The 20,542-nt window shown below is 36.6% G+C and overlaps 1 protein-coding gene across 1 annotated transcript in view; it reads right to left on the bottom strand.

Annotated features, from left to right (window-relative positions):
- STK39 (serine/threonine kinase 39) overlaps positions 1–20,542 on the bottom strand; it is a 90,221-nt gene that overhangs the window by 19,606 nt on the left and 50,073 nt on the right. The window contains 3 exon segments of the mRNA XM_035570915.2: positions 2,461–2,529; positions 4,387–4,439; positions 19,050–19,117. Of these exon segments, the coding sequence (XP_035426808.2) occupies positions 2,461–2,529; positions 4,387–4,439; positions 19,050–19,117 (190 nt within the window).

Below are 20,542 nucleotides of genomic sequence, written 5' to 3'. Positions count from 1 at the left end.
GGTGACAGCTCAAAACTTGCTCAATTTTTTGTAAACAGATGTGGCCAGGACCTTAAAATCCTTCCTGGGATAACCTGACATTGCTTCTAATTTTCTAAGATACTATAGAGTTGCATTGCACTTTAAAGTTGCATTCTAATTTTTTGTTTTGTGTTTTTGTTTGTTTGTTTTTAATTTGAATAGCTATATTAAAATATGACTGGATTGTTAGGCATTTTTAATGATAGATGCAAGAACATAGTGAAATGAAACGTGCAAGATTCAGTGGATTCGTTGCTGCTCCTTACAACAGTTAAACATCCCATAATCTTTCTTCTTCCTACTAAGACTATATAATCACAAGCTGAAAATTTCAATAACATGCTTGCATGCAAGATTTATTGCATGCTCATACAACACTTATCCATTTTTCACACATCAAACCACAAACCTATTCTCAGAACTACTTTTTTCCTTAATTAAAAGTAAAATCCCAGTAACAGAAAAAAAAAGTAACAGAACTTGTGTTTTAGTAAAACATGAAATCTATAGCCATGTTCTGGGAAAATAATGTCTAAGCCTATTTGAAAACTTAACTTCACAGGTGGAAACACAAGTGAAAATTACACTAGAAAGCAATGCAAGAATTTGTGCCTGTGGAGCTTGAGGTAAGGGCTTATGACTCCACAAAAATGACTTGTAAACTGATTAAAATTAATGAAATCATAAATTTCTTGTATGTATAATGAAAGCACACAAATTACATCGGATTTCCTTTATTGCAATACCACAATAAAAAGAAAGGGACAAAAAGGACCATCGTAGCACTAAAAATCAGTATTTGATGCAATTCTAAGGAGGAACTAAATAAGGGAATAAACTTACGTTATTAACTAGACAGTGGTCGAACCAAACACGCTAGGAAAAACCATGTTACTTAAATATTTGTGCTTCTTCAAGGGCCAAAGCCCCATAGAATCATAGAACGGAATTGGTTGGAAGGAACCTCAAAGATCATCTAGCTTCAACCATCACTAAAGCCATGAGGGATCTCTATCTATTTGCCTTTCCTCAAACTTCTCCTGAAAGATATCAAATCCCACTCACGTTGCTATTTCCACAGAAAGTATGAGGAGTTTGCAGCAGAAGAGGACTTTGCAGCAAAGAGAAAAGGGAAGAACAAAGAAGGCAAAAAGGGTTCCAGCAGGTCCCAGTGGGAACTGTGCTGCAGCATCACCACCTAATGTCTGACTTCTGTACAACAGAGTGCCAGCTGACTGCCCGGGCAGGTGTGATAGTCAACAATTCTTCTTAAAAAATTACTTTAAAAAGTTAAACATCTTGAAACTATAAAAAATCTAAGAAAAACATCAACAACAGTATGCTTTTGCCATTTTTCTTAACGGATATTTAAAGATTAATACACTGAGGCCAAGCTGTCCCCTTTCCCCTGAACCCTTATTGTAAGAGCATAGTAGAATTGACTTCTAAAGAGCACCTGCTAGTCTGTACCATCTGCTAACCTTCCCTAAATACTTTTTCTTTAGAAATCAAAGTAAAGGCATAAGTAGGATTTTTGTTTCTTCCATCAGCTAGAGTCAGCCTGTCTTCTAGACATATGAAAACAAAAGGTATTGGCTTCTCTCTGAAATACTCTAGCTAGCCTAAGAATGCACTGATAATGTATTTAGTTTGTATTCCAGGCAAGTCATATGAATTTAAAGATCCGTTTGGTAATGAGAACTGAATCAATTGATATGAACTTCTTTGACTACAACACAAAGACCAAGCTACTAGGATTTCTTGATTCAGCTCTCATATTATAAGCATCTACTATCACCCTTCTGATTTTGGCAACTATATTTCTAGAGGCAGAAGAGGGGCAACTGGAGGGAAAGGAACACTTTCAAATTCATCACATTTGCCAGGCACTAAATTTCATCAAACAAACAAACGAACAAAAAACATTGAAGCACAGAATAAAAAATAACGTATTTTTCTCTCAGCAGCCAGAAAATATTTCCAATTATCTTTTTTTTTTTTTTCCCCTAGAAATGGTAACTCTACATGCAATTTCCCCAGATCCTGAATTCTGGCATGCTTCTACTTCCATGAACTTGACGGGATACTTACTAACTTCAGAGCTGCCAAAACATACTTTGAATAATTCCACTCCAAAATCATTTTATTGTTAAACAAAAATTAAGTTAGTGCAAAAATGATCAATCATTGAATTGTAAACAATCCTACGGGAGACCTATATTATGTCACTCCTCTCAAACCACTGAAGAGTTCCGACTTCCAAAAACAATCCTTGGATTAGTATGAAAATTGGCTTGTTGATTGAACTATGCATACATGAAAGCAAAATTAGGACAAAAAGGATTTTTTGAAAACCAGCATCAGAGAATATATTTTTTTCACATCCATTTAACACAAATTTGTCACAAGAGCATAATTGCAAACAAAAATGTAATTTACCTATAACTACATCATGGCCATCAACCAGGCCTGCAGAGAACAGCTCCTGAGAAACGCCATCTGCTGTGTCTGTCCAAAAGGTGAAATGAGTAAGGATGAGAACCCACAAAAACAAAGTATCCAAAGCAATATAACAAAAACATATTTTAGGTCATAAACTCCCATGGTGGCAGGCTTGAATTCAAAATCATTTTTCATTAGGAGGGGAAAAAATTACCACAATTTTCCAGTCATCAGCCTCTACGCAGCAAAATGAGGTGATGATTTACAAACCCCCCTACAGTCCTTTCCTGGCCACAAGCATTTCTTCTCTATTTAACTAGGTACTCTTACATGTTTACAAGTTCAGTATTTTCATGACCAAGAAAATAAACTATATTTTGGTGGTGTTTTCATTGCTTCCCTGATCACCTCTATTGCTCCGCATATTAGTGCTATGCTATATTAGGTTTTCTTGTTTGTTATCAGTGGAGTTGCTGAGTTACTCAGTTATTACTTCCTTTGAGGTCTAGGCTCAAAATAGGTTTTAAGTATTGTGATCCAGGAGATGGAGAGCTTTGGGTGGGTATCAACTGCTGTACCTGAGTGGGTTAATTCCGAAGTCCCCGTGCCTACTACTTGTTTCTGGATAAAGACTTGGGAAGGCTTAAAGGTAAGAAGTAGGAAACAGCAGGAACAAGCCTACATTCCACCAAAGTCTCAACTGCATATGGCGTCAATGCCAAGTATCTGCATGGAGTGCATTTTTTGAGGCTGTTAAAACGTTTGCATAATTTCCTCAAGAAAAACACACGTGAAAAACAATATAGCTGAGTGATATGCAATTTCTGCAGAGCTTTGAGGGTAAGAATCAAAGCCTTGTTCTGGCTGCCTTGGTGATTATTAGGAACAGTCCTGCTGTACTTTACTATGACATATCCTACGTTTTTTGACCAAGACATCTTGCATGGCTTATATAACTGCTTGGAGAATATATAAGTAATTCTTTTGACAGTGACTAAACCAGGATACTCTGTGCCAAGTTAAGTAAAGAAATCTCTCTTGTTATTACCCATTATCAAAATTAATGAGAAGTGCAGGCAGACAACAGAGTATATTCACAGAACTACTGCATAAGAAAGATATTATGATTTACAGGAAGAGAGAGATCTTTTACAATCTGGTTTCTTTTAAGGTGGATGCTCTTTGAAGGCTATTCTAAGTATAGTGAATACTGACTTCTAAGAAAAATGAAATGTGTTCACAGTTCAAAGGGTTGCTATGTAACAAGAACGATACCTTCTTTCTCAACATATCCTCTTGTGCATTTTATCTCAGCAATATCTTGTATTCTTCAAACAAAAATAAATCTTATGACTTCTTACAACTCTTAGCACTGGAAAGCCAATAAAGTTCTACAAGCATTCAGTGGAGTCATCAGTTTCAATATCAGAATTAAGTTTGGTGATGATACATAAGCTAGAAATGCAACTCAACTTTCAGTTGAAGACAACGCTTGAAACAGGGTGTACACTTCATACTCGTTAACAGAATTTCTTTTATTACAGAGGACAAGTAAACTCAAATATTACCACCACCACCACATGTACTTTTATGGCTATTATATTGCATTTCCTATGATGTCTTCCAAATGTGAAAAAGTAAATTTCAAAGCCATAAATATTACTCTGCAAGATCTTACATACCACACAGATCACCTCAGTAAGACACAAAATTGATATACTGTATAGATTATACCGTACATTATGCTACCTTGCCACTAGAATTTACAAACATCTGCTATTCTTGTCCAAGCTAAGTCCAATATAAAGTTCTGCATACTAGGGAACATTCCACAGAGGTAGTTTATATTAACCATAAGCAGTAATCAGTTTCTGAAATAACTTTCTGAACAATAAGAGAATTATTCGATTGAAAGAGCCTTACCTCTGCCTGGAGTAAACTCAAACCTTATGTCATTAAGTTCTTTTCTGGAGTTCCTGAAAAACATTCAATGTATGTATTAAAATATAATGAAGAACGTCTTATTCAGAGTAACAAAATTCAGCTTTAAAATATGCTTTTAAATATGTGAAGAGTACTTAATTTTATATTCTAATATTGCCCCAACTGGAGGACATATCCAAGATGATTAAAAAAGCTAAAATCCCAGCAAATTTATATTCTCTCCATATCAGATCAACGTATTATGTGAGGTTTATAAAATACATTTTCTCACCTATGATAAATACTGATGTAATTCTTTGTTACAGATCAGTTTTTACTCTTAAACTACAGCCCTCAGATGCAAATTTTACAAATATTAAAACTGCTCCAATAAAACAAATCTTCTTCAGCATTAAGGCTGCAAAACATTTCTCATTTACGAAGCTCTTCTGGAATCCGAACTAATACACACAAACCAACCTAACAAAAAGGGGGGAAAAAAGCCAACACATCTTTGATGCATGGCTTGTTTTTATCCTCCTTCACAATATTAGAGTGTACCAGCTAAGCCAGTGGAAGACTAGCTCTTGGTTCTTTCATGCCTTTAATAAAATATGAGAAAATATATTTTTACAGAGTATCATGATTAGAATCATAGAATCATAAAGGTTGAAAAAGACCTCTAAGATCATCTGGTCCAACCATCCACCTACCACCAATACTGCCCACTAAACTATGTGCCTAAACACCCTAAGCAGAAATTTACACAAGCTTCATTCAGAGCATATTCTGTGGAAAGGGGCGTTGCTTCTTAAACCTAATCAGGTGATCTGGAACTTTGTAACAGGGTATAAATTCTGGCTACAACCCTCCCTATGCACAAGGGCCAGACCCCTGCTTGATATTCCCACATCAAATCATGCAGGTCAGAAACAGCAGCTGCAAGTCCCATCCTTGATATTGCCCAAAAGAGATGCTCAGTTATTTTGACATCCACATACCCTACTTACATTTAGCAGACCTGCCAGATTCCTGATTTTCTCTGTTAATGACTCATTTTCATGACAATCTCATGATTAACAGTAAAGCTACATGAAATTAGCATCAGACAAAGTACAAAAAATAACATACTAGCTTTCTAATGACAAATCCTCAGGTCCTATGTCTAGACAATGCAAACAGCATTGGCAAGCAATTTTTTTGTAATGTGAACTTTCCTCAACTTCAAAAATGCTGCTCTCCCAAAGCATCCTAACAGGAGAGACTTCACCACGTTTTCATGGCAGGATTTTGGTGAAAACCAACAAAAAGATGTTTAGGCCGAAAATGTCTGGGTAGTCTAAAGGATAAAATAATGTCGTATAATTCCTTCCAATCTTCAAAAGACACTCTGCCATACCAGCTCTACCAGTTCAACATAGTCTGAATGGTATATATCACACTTCTCCAAGAGTCACAAAATATTCACTTGGATTTAAAGCTCCTGGTCGGAGATCAACTACATACAGAGAAGCTCATTTAAGAGACTGAAAAGCAGGTTTTGATGCACGTCTACTATGAAGCTGTTTTGAAATGAAAAACTTATTTTACTGACCACCTTTGCCTCAACAGTGGAGGTACTTCGTATACATAAAATAAATGGCAGAGCATAAAAGCCAGAGGTTTTCTGCCTTTGTGTTTGCCCGAGAGTGCTTTAACTAGTTACATATATTACAGAGTCATACGGGACTTACTATCCATGTTACAGAATTCCTTTATAATCTCATACTGTGTTCCAAACCTCTATCCCTTGCACGTTTCCAACTTCAGTTTTAGTTAATAATTTCTACCATCAATAAAACATTAGTTTCTTCACAAAATTTATGTCCACCTCATTTTTGGAAATGGCAAGCTGACTTGAGCACAGGGATGAACTTAATTGCTGTAGCACACTTTTTCCAATGAATAGCTCAATCCACTTGAAAAGCTAATAGCAACAGAATGTGTTTTGCGGTCTATTATTCTTCTCCTCAGCAAGGAGAACTGTGAGCAAGCTCGTATTTCAGCATACCAGGTCATGAAGTCTTGCTGTGGGAAAACTAAATCCAACAGGCAAGCATATTCAACTGTGCCTTAGAGCTTTTATCACTTGTTAAATACTCAAAAAAATATTAGAGTCAAAAAACAGCAACACACAGGAAAACCAAAACCGAAGTGACTGGCAACACAGACAAAAGCAAAATAGCAAACCCTGAAAAGTAAGTATGCCACATGCAGTGTTTAAAATGAAGAGTACTCATTTACTGAATATAGTGAATGCTTCAAAGCGGAAGATTCCCAAAATTTTACCCTAAAAAGCTATAGAGCTTCAACATGTTACTACAAAGCTGTGGATAATGCAGCTAGACAGGTACAGATTTACTAGGCTCATTTACTTCTGTTGTAAAAATCTGCTGTCATTATATAGATTGCTGCACTTAGTATATTTTTATTCAACAGAGAATTAGTATGAACCTCAGCTCACCACTCCCCACTGCCCGGAAAACCTGGATGGCTCTCTGTCAAGAAGAAAACCACACATGACCCATCTCCGAGTTCCCTTTTGACACTCCACTCCCCTCTGCTGAAATTTATTATGTCTAATAAGCTTGTTAAAACTGCTGCTTTCCAAAAAAGGGAAGCTGCACAGAAATCTAGCATTCTGAGAGAGGGAGGGGAAGGGGGGAAGAGAGATGTTTTGACTGAACGTGGGATTTGGCTCAGACTTACATACCCTCTTCCTACACACATTTTTGAAGAGGCAAATCAAGGGAATAAAAACTTTCTCACACCTTTGCAGAGGTAAACCAGAAAGTCTTGCTTATTAGCAGCTATACCAAATTGTTCCAGCCTGCATATCTTTTTCCATGTAGTCAAACACTAAATACAGCTGATGAGAAGGAATTCTGTATATTTAGCAGTCTTAACAATCACCTATTTAGAAACTAATAGATTAGGCTCTCAGATGACCTCTTTCCCCAAACCTCCCATAAAATATCCACCATATAAAAATGGCTCTGAGTAATTACAAACTTCCACAAAAATGACCAACTTTCTAACAGACCAATACAGCTGGGTGAGAGACCAGCTGCTCTCAATACACTCTTAAAGAAGGATGAAAATGAGGTGTATTTTACTTTGTTTTCAAACTGAAGAATGTCCCAAATAGATGTTAGTTAGTCAAATTTGTTTATTAAAGTGAATGCAAAAATTCAAGAAAGGTTGATATGCACTGAGCTGTCCAACTTTGCTGTCTGGAGTGGTTACACTTAACTATTTTGAAGTTAGGATGCTGCTGCTTTCTGTCTAATTGTACTCTATTATTCAGGAAAGAACACAAAGGAAGTTTGGCGAGATTCATTAACTAGAAGCCTGTAAGTGCTTTTGCTTCTGGTTCCATTACCTTCCAGACATTTATTGATTTCCATGAATTATTTATGCCATCATATATTCCACCTAACAGAAGATGCACTTGATTTTTCCCCTAAAAGCTGCTCATGCTCTTCTCCAGTCTTCAGACACGTCTCTGGTTCTAGTTAGTCACTGTTACTGCAAATTAGTTTTCCTGTTGCCCCCCCACACACACACTTTGGTGACAACTGTTTGCGCTCGTTGATTTATTTGTACGCAGCTTCCAAGCACCATTTCATTTGTTCACTGGAGTTCTCTTTTTAGTTACATGAATTACACTCACAACATGCAGCAACACACGGAGACTTTATTACTGCTAAATAGAAACAGCCTTTGAAAAAAAGCACTTATATCTTTGTGATTAATAATTTTATCTTCTCCCATTGTTTCTTAATGGTCCCTAGTTTCTCTAATACATTTGTGAAACACAGTTATTTCTATTTTAAAATGCAAGCCCAGACCTTTTTGCCATCTCTTGTAATACCTCTTATTTGCTTCTTGCTCTCTGTGCCATTACAGACAGATATACCTTGATTATCATGGATACAGATAGCCCATCTCTTTTAAAGAGTAGTAAGTTTTAAACATGTTTGTGCATTTTAGCACACTGCAATTTATTAATTTCCTGCCCTTTTTTTCCCCTGCTTTAAATAAAAGCAACACCAAAGCAAGCTATGCTAAGATACTTTGTCAGCCATCTTCTTTGGTAAATAATTTCAGAATTTAAAACTTTGCATCTTACAGAAGTACAGTTTCCAAAACTTCACTATGATTTTTCATCAGGGTCGTGTGATGTCCACATTAAGACTGCTAGATCTGCTTTCTAATTTTCTAGGAAGTAATGTCTCCTCAAAGAACCAGAAAAAACGCACGGGTCAACTTCTGTTATTAGAAGATGACACACAGACACTCCATTTTGAAGGAGATGATTTGCAGAACAATGTTTATATTTACAAAAATCAAGATTAGAGAATAAACAAATTACACAGGCAGTTAGACTGATGTGGGTGTACTGGAAAAATCAGACATGACGATTTCAGACATCCACATATAATGACAAAGCCTTACAAATAACTACCTGTTAGTCTAATTCCTGCTATAGTCAATTAAATGTTCCATGCAGTTGATAGATCTACATCATTGAACTACCATTTACGGTGTGAGATTAAGATAAGAAATCATGTTGGTGTAATGACAACACTGTAAATTGGACACATCAGATGTCAGTATGTCTTTTGTCCTTCTACACAAGATGCCAATCATGTAAGTGAGATTCAAGAAAAATATAATCTCGGAATTAAATAAATCACACTAGGGTATCTTGACTACCTAACAAACAGATTTTCATTCTTTTTTACTACTTCATTTTTTTCAGATGTTTATCCACTACCTCTTACACAGAGTTATCTGAAACATCATTTATTTCCAACAATTTTCAGCATCTTCCATAGGGAGAGTCTATATTCCATGATGAGATACATGTTACAATAGCTAAGTAACAGTATGCATACTCATCCTTTTTAAAAGGAAGGAACCCTTCCCAACCAATTTTTCCCCTCCCCATGCTCCTACAGGCCTCACTCCCACCAGAGCAGAATTTCACCCACCATCAGGAATTTCTGGTGTTGGCCAAGTCTACACCAATTTGCTTTAACAAAAAACACAAAAGAAAACACTAAAAATAAACATTACACTTGTAAAAATTTTAGGTCTCACAGATGCTCTTCCCCTCCGATATTTGAAATGCACTAAAACTACCAGTGAAGCAAACTAAGTTACACTGGAAAAGAAACAATTCAGTGTATCTTAGGAAACAAAGGCAAGCAGTATGGAATTTGCACTACCTCAACTGCAGTTGTTGCTGTAATCAAGAAGGCAGAAGCATTTAAATGACCTCTGCTCATTTAGACTGCAGAGAAAACATTCCCATCGAAACAGAGCTGCCTAATCAGAGTGATAGCTAGGCTGTACGTCCTGGAGATGTACCCATTCGATTTCCATTCTGCACCTCTGGGGCAAGATCTTTGTATGTAGAATGCAAGAAATGTAATTAAAGGAAAAGCCCAAAAGACTAGAGTTTGTGTCTTTTTGTTTGTTTGTTTAATTTTGCTTATATTTTTTCCTTTGTTATTCAAATATGGGGGGGAGGAACAGGGGAGTTAGAGTGGAGAGGATATTATTTGGCCCCACCAGTTGGTATTCGAATTCAAAAGATCATCCTTCCTTCTCAATATTTGTCACTCATTTCTTGCTTTCACATGCTAAAGGCATAATGCACTAGTTAAACATGGGTTTTGAGGTCAGGGTAGGCTGAATGTAGCAGAACAATAACTAAAGCAATAAGAAAAGGAAGTCTGTTTATTAAAGTAATTTTGTGAATCAGAACTTTAAAAGCTCCTATGGTATCATACAAACATAACAGAAGAGAGCATTTACTGTAAAGCAGCATTTGCCTCCTGAGGATTCACCACATGTTTACATAAATCTGTTTAACACTGCAACACTCAGCTGTCATTTACTAATCAACATCCAGGCACCTCCATTACACATCACCACACTATCAGGAGTAGATCACACCTGTATGGCACCCTGAAGGGAGATGGTTCCTCTCAAATTCCTTTTAACGACTTCATTTAAGTTCCAGATTAAATGGAAGGACATTTCTGTTAACTCTCAGTAGTCTCAGAAGAGATGCTTAAAGTCTGCCAAGCTTCCAGATTGACACCAAGCAGAATGGCACTAAAATCTACATGTTAGTAAAATGTGGACCTGAAATACATAGCCCTTTGAAGTCTATTAAAACTTTACCATATACTTCAGCAGATTTGGAAAAACACTCATGAGTTTACAAATTATCCCTCTCCATATGCATTACCAAAAAGAGGAAATATGGTTAGGATATGATGTTTCAAGATCAGGTTATAAGACTCAAAAGAAAACACAAAACACCACCATTACCACTTAATGTTTACATGTTATTAGGTAAAGAACAGATCCCTGAAACGAAGCAACACATATATTAAACACTATTTCAAGAGACAGCGGTAATACAGATGGCAAAACACAGCCCAATCGTGCTTTCAAGGCTGAAAAGCAGCCAACGTCACAATGAAACACCGCCATTTGATTATTATGCTGTTGGAATGAGACAGCATTTACCTATTAAAGATTCCCCTTGCCATCTACCAAACAGAAAAGGGATGTGTAACATCACCAACAGCAGCCACCAAGTGACTTACAGTCACAAGTCGATCAACTCAGAACACAAGTCCACAGTTCCAGGGTAGACAACGTTCCTCCAGCAGAAGTCTTTATGACAGTTTTATCCATAGACCTGTCCCAAGTTACTTAAAAAAATTAGAATGCTTTTAATACTGTGACAATATATGGAATGTGATTGTAAAACTAAGAGAATGCACAATTTGTTTGGTTGAAGAAGCAACAGAACTCCCGTAGACGTTGAAGTACCACCAGAGAAGTCTGCAAAAGAGTTTATCATCATCTTAGAAGACAAATATGAAAACAGGTCCTTCCTCTGTCTGCTGGTTTACAGCATCAAGTCTTCATTTCTTGACATAGAAGTGTAAGAACTAGAAGCATTTCAAATTTATCTATACACCTAAACACGCTTTTAAATAGGGTCTCCCTCTTTCTGTAGCTGCTGATGTCAAAAGCTAAATCAAAGCAAAGTTATAAATCCTTCAATTTTTTCCTTGTTATTTTTATTCCAAGCTAAAGTCAAACAGTAAATTCTGGAATGGAGTTTTTAATTTCAGTTCTCAATTTTCCATTTCTCTGCACAGGTCCTTGCAAGTTTAACTTTTGCTTAATGAAATGAGTTTTACTGACCTATTTGCAATGAAAAAGTATTTACCTGCATCATTTTTTGGATGCTTACACTTACTACCTGCTCTCATATGAGCAGATGGAAACAACTTAGTTAAAGAGCTATCAGTTTTGTTGCTGCAGAGAGGACAATATTTAAGTTCTTCCCTGAAATTATTCATGAATTAGCACAGAAGGCGGTGGCTGGTTTTTTTTGTTGTTGTTTTTAAGCAGTGGTAAAGATTTAATTTGTGAAAAGCACCAATATTTTTTTTACGTGTTTGTAATGCATCGAACAGCAATTTCCCCCTAAAACTTGAAAATAGCAAGTGTGCTTCACTTTGTTATACAAAAACACTTTTTAGATTTTTAATTCACTCTCAGGTGCAGTTTGGATCCAAACCAAAGTGAAAAGAAAACATTCATTCAAACATGAGAAGTTGATTGAATTTAAAAATCAAATAGACACTTTATTTCTTTTGCAAGTACAATAAAAAGTCAGAATGGAATAAAAAGCTCTATTGATTTTAAAATTCCAGCATCAGCAACATCTCCACATGCAATTAATTGCCCACACAATTTAAACCACAGCTATGCAGGTTAAACACCTAATTCCCTGACATCTAAATATTTAGACATTCAAATCTTCTTGATAACCTAGATTTAATAAGCAAAAAATATTGATTACATGGTTCACTATTCAATTTTACATAGAAAAGTGAACCAGTTCTCTATTAAGTAAGTGATGGTATACAAACTAAATTTTAGATGCTGTTTTTAATTAAAACATTTTTCAGTGTTTAATTTTCGATAAAAATACAGCAAGGTATAAAAACATCCTTAAGTAGTGAATAAGAAATGCACAATTTACTATTTTCAAGGAGCGAGCTCTGAAGGAAATGGAGGTACAATCAGAAAACAGGATTAGAATCAATAGTTTAATCAAGGGTTCCTGCCTACTGATTTCAGTCATGATTTAATCATGATTAAACAGGTTATTTAAATCAAGTTTCTATACTGTGAAATCAAAATTAACTTCAGTAACCACATTCCCACAACTGCCTGAAGGAAGGCAAAAGCTCTAGAGGTGATGGCAAAATATCATATAGGAAAATGCTCAATACCTTATCAAAGGTAAAATTACTTCAAGAATTCTACAAACGGTTTTGTTTATGATGTCCGTTACTGGATCAACTTCCAGCCCACAGACAAGCTCTGTTACTTTCCCGTTGTAAATCTACCACACAGCTGGGAGTTGGTCTGTTGATTTTGTCATTAAACGCACTGGAGAACAGAAGCTATTCTAAATAAGCAGAAATAATGAAAAATACCTGTCCTTGGTGAAGGATACACATCAGCCCCACTTCTTATAAAACAGACTAGAATAAAAGTTTCAACACTGGAAAAGCTAGAAATAGTACCACCAAAACAAAAAACAAAAAACCACACACACACACAAGAATTCTAGAATTGAGAATTCTAGATTATGTTGAGTCAATTATAGACTCATTCTGGATCTTGCCAGAAAAGATTCTGGGTTTTGCTTATTTAGATATTTTTTTCCTAAAAATTAAGCTTTAAACTTTAATATTAACAACACAAGAGGAGCTCTACTAGGTATCTGCAGCCAAGTACTTACATTTCTGACCGCAGTCAGAGTGGGTGCCTAAGAAACAATGCAGAACTGGGACATGGCAATGCTTACTACAACTACTGCCCCAGCCACAAAGCATTTGTCTTTTAAGAACTACGTCAAATAGATGTGGTTTCTAAGCATTTCCTAACCCTTGTGAATTTTTCTTCTACATCCTGGGGCAAGGAGTTCCAAAGTTTAACTGCACCTTGTGTGATTTTTTTTTCCTTCTCCTTTTATTAATTTAAACATAGTCATCAGCCAGTTTCCTCTCGTTCCTCCAGTTCCTGCACTGAGATAATGAATAACCAACCCCTGCTTTCAGGCTTTGTGCCACTATGTTCTACACATTATATATTTTTACTATATACAGATATAGAAATTTCCCCTCAGCTTTCATGGAATTATTCCTCTCCAAACCTTTGATAATCCTTGATGTTCCTCTCTGAATTTTTTGAGATTAGGTGTGACAGGCAAGAAATGATAAGAACCACATACAGTGTGCAAGGTACAGGAAAACCCAGAGATTGTATACAGTGTGGCAAACCAGCTACATTAACCGAAAAAATGTTTTTGTTAAAAACACACACTAACATTTATCTGTAAATAACACAAACTATCAAGGTGTCATTACAGGCAATTCTGCCTTAGCATTTTCTCTACACACTGTTTTCAATAAGATATTCAGTAATATAACTGAACTATTCCATTTGCCAGTGCCTCAAGTAAAAAAAATTTCCATTTGTCCCTTTTGTTCTTCCACAGGCTTAATTCATCTGGTGCGCAGGAACTGTATTAAATTAGGTCCTGGGACATTCTAAATTACAGTCAGTAAATTATCTTCCTGTCATAGGAGCTAATTTAACCATCTTAGATTGCTTCAGATAATTTGCAATTCTTAACTATTAACCATTAACAAGTCTCCTAATTTAACATGAAATGTCTCCGTTATAAATCTAAATAGTCAAATCCTCAGACAGTGACCTTCCCAAATCTGTAACTGTAACACCACGGTGGTTAGACTGGAAATTTCAAGTGAAAGATGCTATCTCCTCTCCACTCCCCTTTCCCCAGTCACAGCAGAGGACTGAATCACAGAGAATTGCCTTAAACCTCCTGCCAGGGTCCTCTGCTGAGACACACAGCATGTGCAGCCTCCTGAGAGAAAACTTGTATCGCAGATTTCATTCCTCCCCAGTACTTCATCTGTGAAGCAGAGGATAAAGCAGCATCAACATTTCAACATAACCATACACAGTTTGGGTTTGCAGTTCGGATTATGGCAACATGTCAGGCCATATCTGAGAACCATTTTTTTTCAGTTCATTGCAAAAGCCGAACACAGTCTCTTAATTAAAAGCTGAACTTTAAAATACTAATGGTCAATATTAAGTTTTTAACACCAGAGCCTTTCACAAGCTTTGCACCGCATTACTTAAAACACTGCTGCTAATTTCACCTCTGGACAAAAATACTCCAAGCCACAACAGTGCAAAAGATAGAAAATAAATTGCAAAATGCCATCTGCAAGTGAAGATGCAAGTGAACCATCAGTGAACCATTGGTCAGAGCACACTTTAAATTCAATTATGCTACCTGAACTCTCACAACAGAGAATATTTTTCTAAGTTAGCCCAACCAAAAAAGCTGCCTTCTCAAATAAAAGGTATTAAATACAAGTTCAGGGTAGAGAAGTCAGATACTCAAGTTGGAAATTACCCAGACTAACAGAATTAAATACCACCACTCCTACAAAGAATGCCATGGGATTCTGTAAAGATCATTTCAGGATGAAAGTTACGCTTCTCATCCACAACACAACATTTGCACTAAACAGAGGCTCATGTTAGTTTGGCATTCCCTACTCAGTTACTGATTAAGTCCAACCCTGCTGTTTGGAAAAAAATGACAGAACTTGACCATCCAGTAAAAGAATTACTGAAATGCACCAATTCTTCTGCCAGATTTCCTCCTTTGGGAGAGTAATTTAAAATTTTTTTGTATACTATTAACCTTTCTTGGAACACAGTTTTACATTTTTTTCCAGTGTTATCATCTAACATTTGATTCTTTTGGCCTAGCATAGCCGCATCTTTTAGAAGAGAAAAAAAAAGTGAGCAGTTCCTTTTCTCCTTCCTGCCAAAGGTCATCCATCTCCCAAGACTCTCAGCCCCCATCTGAAATTGCTTCTCCCATAAGGCCCTAAATGGTCACATAGGCTTCTATCACAAATTCTCTGCAAACTAAGATAGTTCCCCAGCCAAAAAGAGTCAGCAATACTCTAGCCATCGGTTTCCTCCCCACCATCCCTTAAGCCCTTTCTTGCCCAAGGACCCTGGGAAAAATGCCTTCTCCCCTCAAATCCTTGCCCAGCCAGCCTCCATCACACAGGAAGAGTTCGTTCACATTCGAGATGCTCACCTTTTGCTGCTGCCAGTCACCTTACCCCATAGGCCCTCTCTTCAGGGAAACAAAAGGAAAACAATGACAAGGTGAGACCTTCTTGAGCCTTCCCTTGCCATGTTTAGTGCCCTTCCTCTCTCATAGCCTCCCCCTCGGCCCCGTAATTCATTCCTCTTGTATTTTGCTGGTATTTATATTTTTACCCACATCAGTACTTAATTTTTTTTTTTAACAGTAATTTACAGCATCTAAAACCAGTGTGTTCTGAACTCATCAAGTTACTGCAGTTTATATACTTTGATTGCCTCAAGCGAATTATTTTAGAAGAAAAAGCTTCCAACATTTTGGATAATATGCTGAGAGTTTTGAGTCTTCAGATCTGGCATCTAATGTTCACAATGTTTATCTGAATATCAAGACATCCTTTAAAAGCTATATAATAGTGGTAGATGAAGCATCACAGGAAATTGTTTCTATCCTCATACTGTAGCTAACTTGCTTCATAATAACATGGTTCACAACTTATGGTTCATTTTAACAAATCCCATAAAAATACTCTGATGTGCTCAAGTCTCTATCAGCTATATGACTTAATGATCAATTCACCAAAAGACATCAGCAGAACAGTTTAAAGCCTGCACTGGAGGTGGATAAATGCAGAAATCCCTGTGAGTGTATTAGCTGTTTACTACATTATGATCCTGAGGGAATGCTGTGTGATACAAAGCAAGCCATCTACCCAGATTTTATTAACTACAAATGCCAAAACTATCATATTATTTTACTTTCAGATGCTCAAAAAAAGTTTGCTCAGTGATTAAAACAAAGGAGAACACTTAGGGGCCACAGTATCTTTCCTCATATACAGCTACCATAAATGTAATAAATACTCAATCACCCCACAGTAATTGTAGCGTCAGGACAGCTGGGAAGCAAAAAGATGTTAACCCAGGACTGACTGATCATGACTGAGAGCCTCCAGGCTACATCCTATGATATATATTTTTTATTTTTTAAATGAAGAAACCCCTCCGGTAACAAAATAAAACAGTTGAATTAGTGCAAAACATTAAAAAAAACAGTTCGAGCACTAATATGCTAAACACTGCTGGCTTCCCAATGCCTCTTAGTTTGTCATGTACATTGCTTGGTGCAATACAGGCTTGTCAATAATTCGCAAGGATGCCAGCCCCAAACTCACTCTGTTCTTTCATTAGTAGAGTGGTAAGGTCCAAATTTCAGGACTCTTTGGGGGTAGGAAAGAATAATCCTAATTCTACGTCCACAATTCTGTTAACCACAATCACTATTTCTCAGAGCTTTACCCATAGCTGATTTCCTAAATTAGCTCACTGCTGATATACCAACACCAAAAGAGAAAAACTAGTAAGTTCTCTACTTAGGTGCAACCACTCGCTGACAGGCCAGGGCCACTATTAATGTGCCTACACTAAAGCCAAAGATGAAAAACCTTTTAACTGCATATACCAACACCCCCCCCACACACACACGTGCCAGCTCTGACCCTACTCACATGCTTAGGTTTCCATCAGAAGGAAATCCAGACTTGGATTTGCAGACACTGCAAGGATATATGATTCAGCCCACTTCTTACCACTGAGGCAGGACACAGCCAGAGCTCTCGTGGGGCCAGGAATGTGCACTGCAGAGCATTCTGCCCCAGAATACAGGTCAGCCAAAACTAGCAAAGTTCAATCTGCAAAATGCTGCATCAGATTTCTGTTTTTCCAAGACACAGTCAAGAGCACTCCCAGGCCCCTGAGGGTATCTCCTGTTGAAGACTATTTTCTTTAAGAGAAGCTTTCTGGTTCCTTAAAAGCTAAATTCTTGTTTCCATGTTTATTGGTAGATAGGGAAGAAACATTTGTAATTGTAACCCTAGTTACTACAGGTATTCAGAATTGCTTTTAGGGAGCATGGGGAGGTAGGAATTTTTTCACCCATGAATTAGGAATATTCTTTAAAAAAAGAAGTTCATCACAAAGAGTTTGGAAACTCAGGTCTTTCAGGATCAATCCTTCAATTCTGGCTTAAGAGCTACAGGAAAAACTGAAAGCATAATCTCTGCCATTAGCCTGTGTTAAAATGTTTGCCCTTTGGATATGCCAGCACTGCAGGTAACTGGGTAGAAGCTTGTCACTCTACAGGTTTCAGCATACTTTCAAAATACCCAAGCACCTCACTGGTACTTCCGTGTGGCAGTATCAATTGGTCTGTTTTGTAAATGGTTTCATCTACCTGTATGTCAGCAGAAAGATGAAAAAGAATATTGATAGCGTAACTGGGCTGTTATGTAAATTGGACAACTAAACCGGTTCCAAATAATGTTGAAGTATTTTCTCTCCCCACAATAAGATTTATTACTCTTCCCTTCAGTAAACAACCTTTGGCAGCCAAACAACTTTTTGCAGCTGTCACTAGGAAAGTAGTCAAAGAAAAGGGGAGATAATAGGTTTGGGAACTTGACACTCATTCTGTACTGTGTATTTTTTGTGATTATTAACAGTTTTGAATGTTACTGTTTTAAAGCTGCTTGTTGTACATTCATCTGCTAATTGTTGCTAACATACTGGTCATAATTTCGTAAATATTTCTCTATTCGTGTTTAAATAACATTTACTTCTACCTATAGAAGTGTTTAGAGTATGTGTGAAATATTGTAATCACTTGTCAAAACAAACAGGGTGAAAACAAGTTTTAAAGTGAGTGGCAACAAATTTTTTTAACCAAGTTAGCCATTTAAGGAAGATAGTTATAAATAAAGAAAAAGCTATCTAGTTTTTCGTTACAACAGACACTTCTATCCAAGAATTAAACTGCATAATTAAACATTATCATATCTTCATTGTAAACTGCATTTAATGAAAAGTGACTCATTTTAACCACGTATAAATTTAAAGTCAGACAACATATTTGTATCCATTTCCTAAAATATCTGTCATTTCTCTACAGTGGCTGATCAAACTTGCCAGTGAAAAATGTTTTTTGAGTAGCAACTTGTAATATAGCTATGGTTTATTTCTATCAGAGGCTGACTGCTGAAGTGTGAAAGAAACTCATTAAAATCTCTCACTGTGATCCTGCATTGCAAAGGAAAAAAAGAAGGAAAATACTTAATGAAGGGTACATTTAGCCTGAAGCCACATTCATATTCTGCTTTTCATTTCACTCTATTTCAGTAAGCAATTAAAAGACAGCAATTAGTCACAGAAATACTATTCATACTGGTCATACTGGGAGATTAAAGAGGTTAGCACTTATTTTATGTTAATATTATGAAAGTAATGAGGGAGATCAAGAATAATACAGTCACCTTACAAGGAATGTTAAAATAAATAGAAGAATCTCTTACCTTAATCTTAAGACAAGATTCACTGCACATGGAACTTCACTATATTCATCACTAACAGCAGGCTGAGACTATTAAAGAAAAGAAGCAAAAAGTGTTATAATAGATGCCAAAGAAAAAAAAAATCCTGAAACACTTGCCATGCTAACAGTCTGACTTCAGAGAATATTTTACACATCCCCTAACTCTCAAAAGGCTTTTTAAACACATTCAGTAACGGTCTAAAATATAGCTGATACCAGTAAAACTGCTGTATTTGAATTACAGAGATACAAATGGCAAGGCCTACGTTAAAGCACAAAGAGTAAGAACTTTTAATCTACCTTGCATCAAAACTCAAGTAATCTATTAAATAATAATTGCACAGTGAGAGTATCAAGTTACTATTCCCATTATTTCTGTATAGCAATTTTGATTCCTCAAGTCTACCCACCTGCTAAGTACTAGTTGCATATCAAAGCAGGCATCACAGCTTGGAGAACAGCTTTCAGAGAAATCGTGAATACAGATATCTTTCACACTATCACTCCTACCTCAGAGACTGTAATACCCTGCCCAGCCCTCCACTAGTATTTATATCAAGTCTCAAGCTAAGTGCATTCTACATGCAGAGTATCTAAGGGTCCTCTATCCTACCATGATTCCATACACAACTTGGCACGCTGTCACCACTCCCAGAAATTTGTTTAAAGTTACAATCAAGTCCTCCCAAAACAATTTAAAGACGTGCATCACAAACCTCATTTGATTCTTTTCCAGCAGTTTTTCATAATAAAGGTACATTTTTAATACGTTATATGAGATCTGAGATATATGAGATTTTAATTATCTGTGTATTTTAAACAAAAATTAATGAATATTTGGAAAATTATTTGATTACTAGAAGTGGAATGGATTTTTTGCTGGCTCCATTAACTTCCTTCCATTAATATAAACTGGTACTTTTATATCTGCATCTTTAACAGGTCTGTTATATCCACTTATAGGAGCATGCGGCCCATCAACAATGAACAGAGACGCACCAATAGTGGCAACCTGCACAAGTCTGAGGGCATTTTCTGGAACATTTAGGAAAACAAAAGCCAACAGAACTTTTTTTTTCCTTCACCCAGATGACATAATGGGGATCTGCTCACCATTCCTTCAAAAAGCAACGTCAGACAGAGACAACTGCTCTGAGAAACCATTCCTATCAACAGACAGCAGTCCATGACCAGAGCGCTGCCTTTGAGGTGTGGCCTGTCAAAATCTGCTTCCCCCTTGGAAGCCGTGCTTCAGAGACCATCGTCAGAGCTAGACTGACCACTTCAACATGTGCTGCAATTATGGGAAACCATTTCCAAGACTTCATTAATACAAGACTTTAAAGCTTACAAACGTTTTTAAAAGAATGAAGGTGTATAAACAATCTCAAAAATGACCTTCAAGTGATACAACCAACAGGCATATAAAACCACTCCGTGAAATCAAGCTCTTCCCTCTATAAACTTACTCTG

This window comes from Cygnus atratus, chromosome 6 (assembly GCF_013377495.2).
Source record: "Cygnus atratus isolate AKBS03 ecotype Queensland, Australia chromosome 6, CAtr_DNAZoo_HiC_assembly, whole genome shotgun sequence".
Lineage (NCBI taxonomy): Eukaryota > Metazoa > Chordata > Aves > Anseriformes > Anatidae > Cygnus > Cygnus atratus.
Note: the sequence above shows the minus strand (reverse complement) of the source record. Positions and strands in the feature narration are given on the sequence as shown.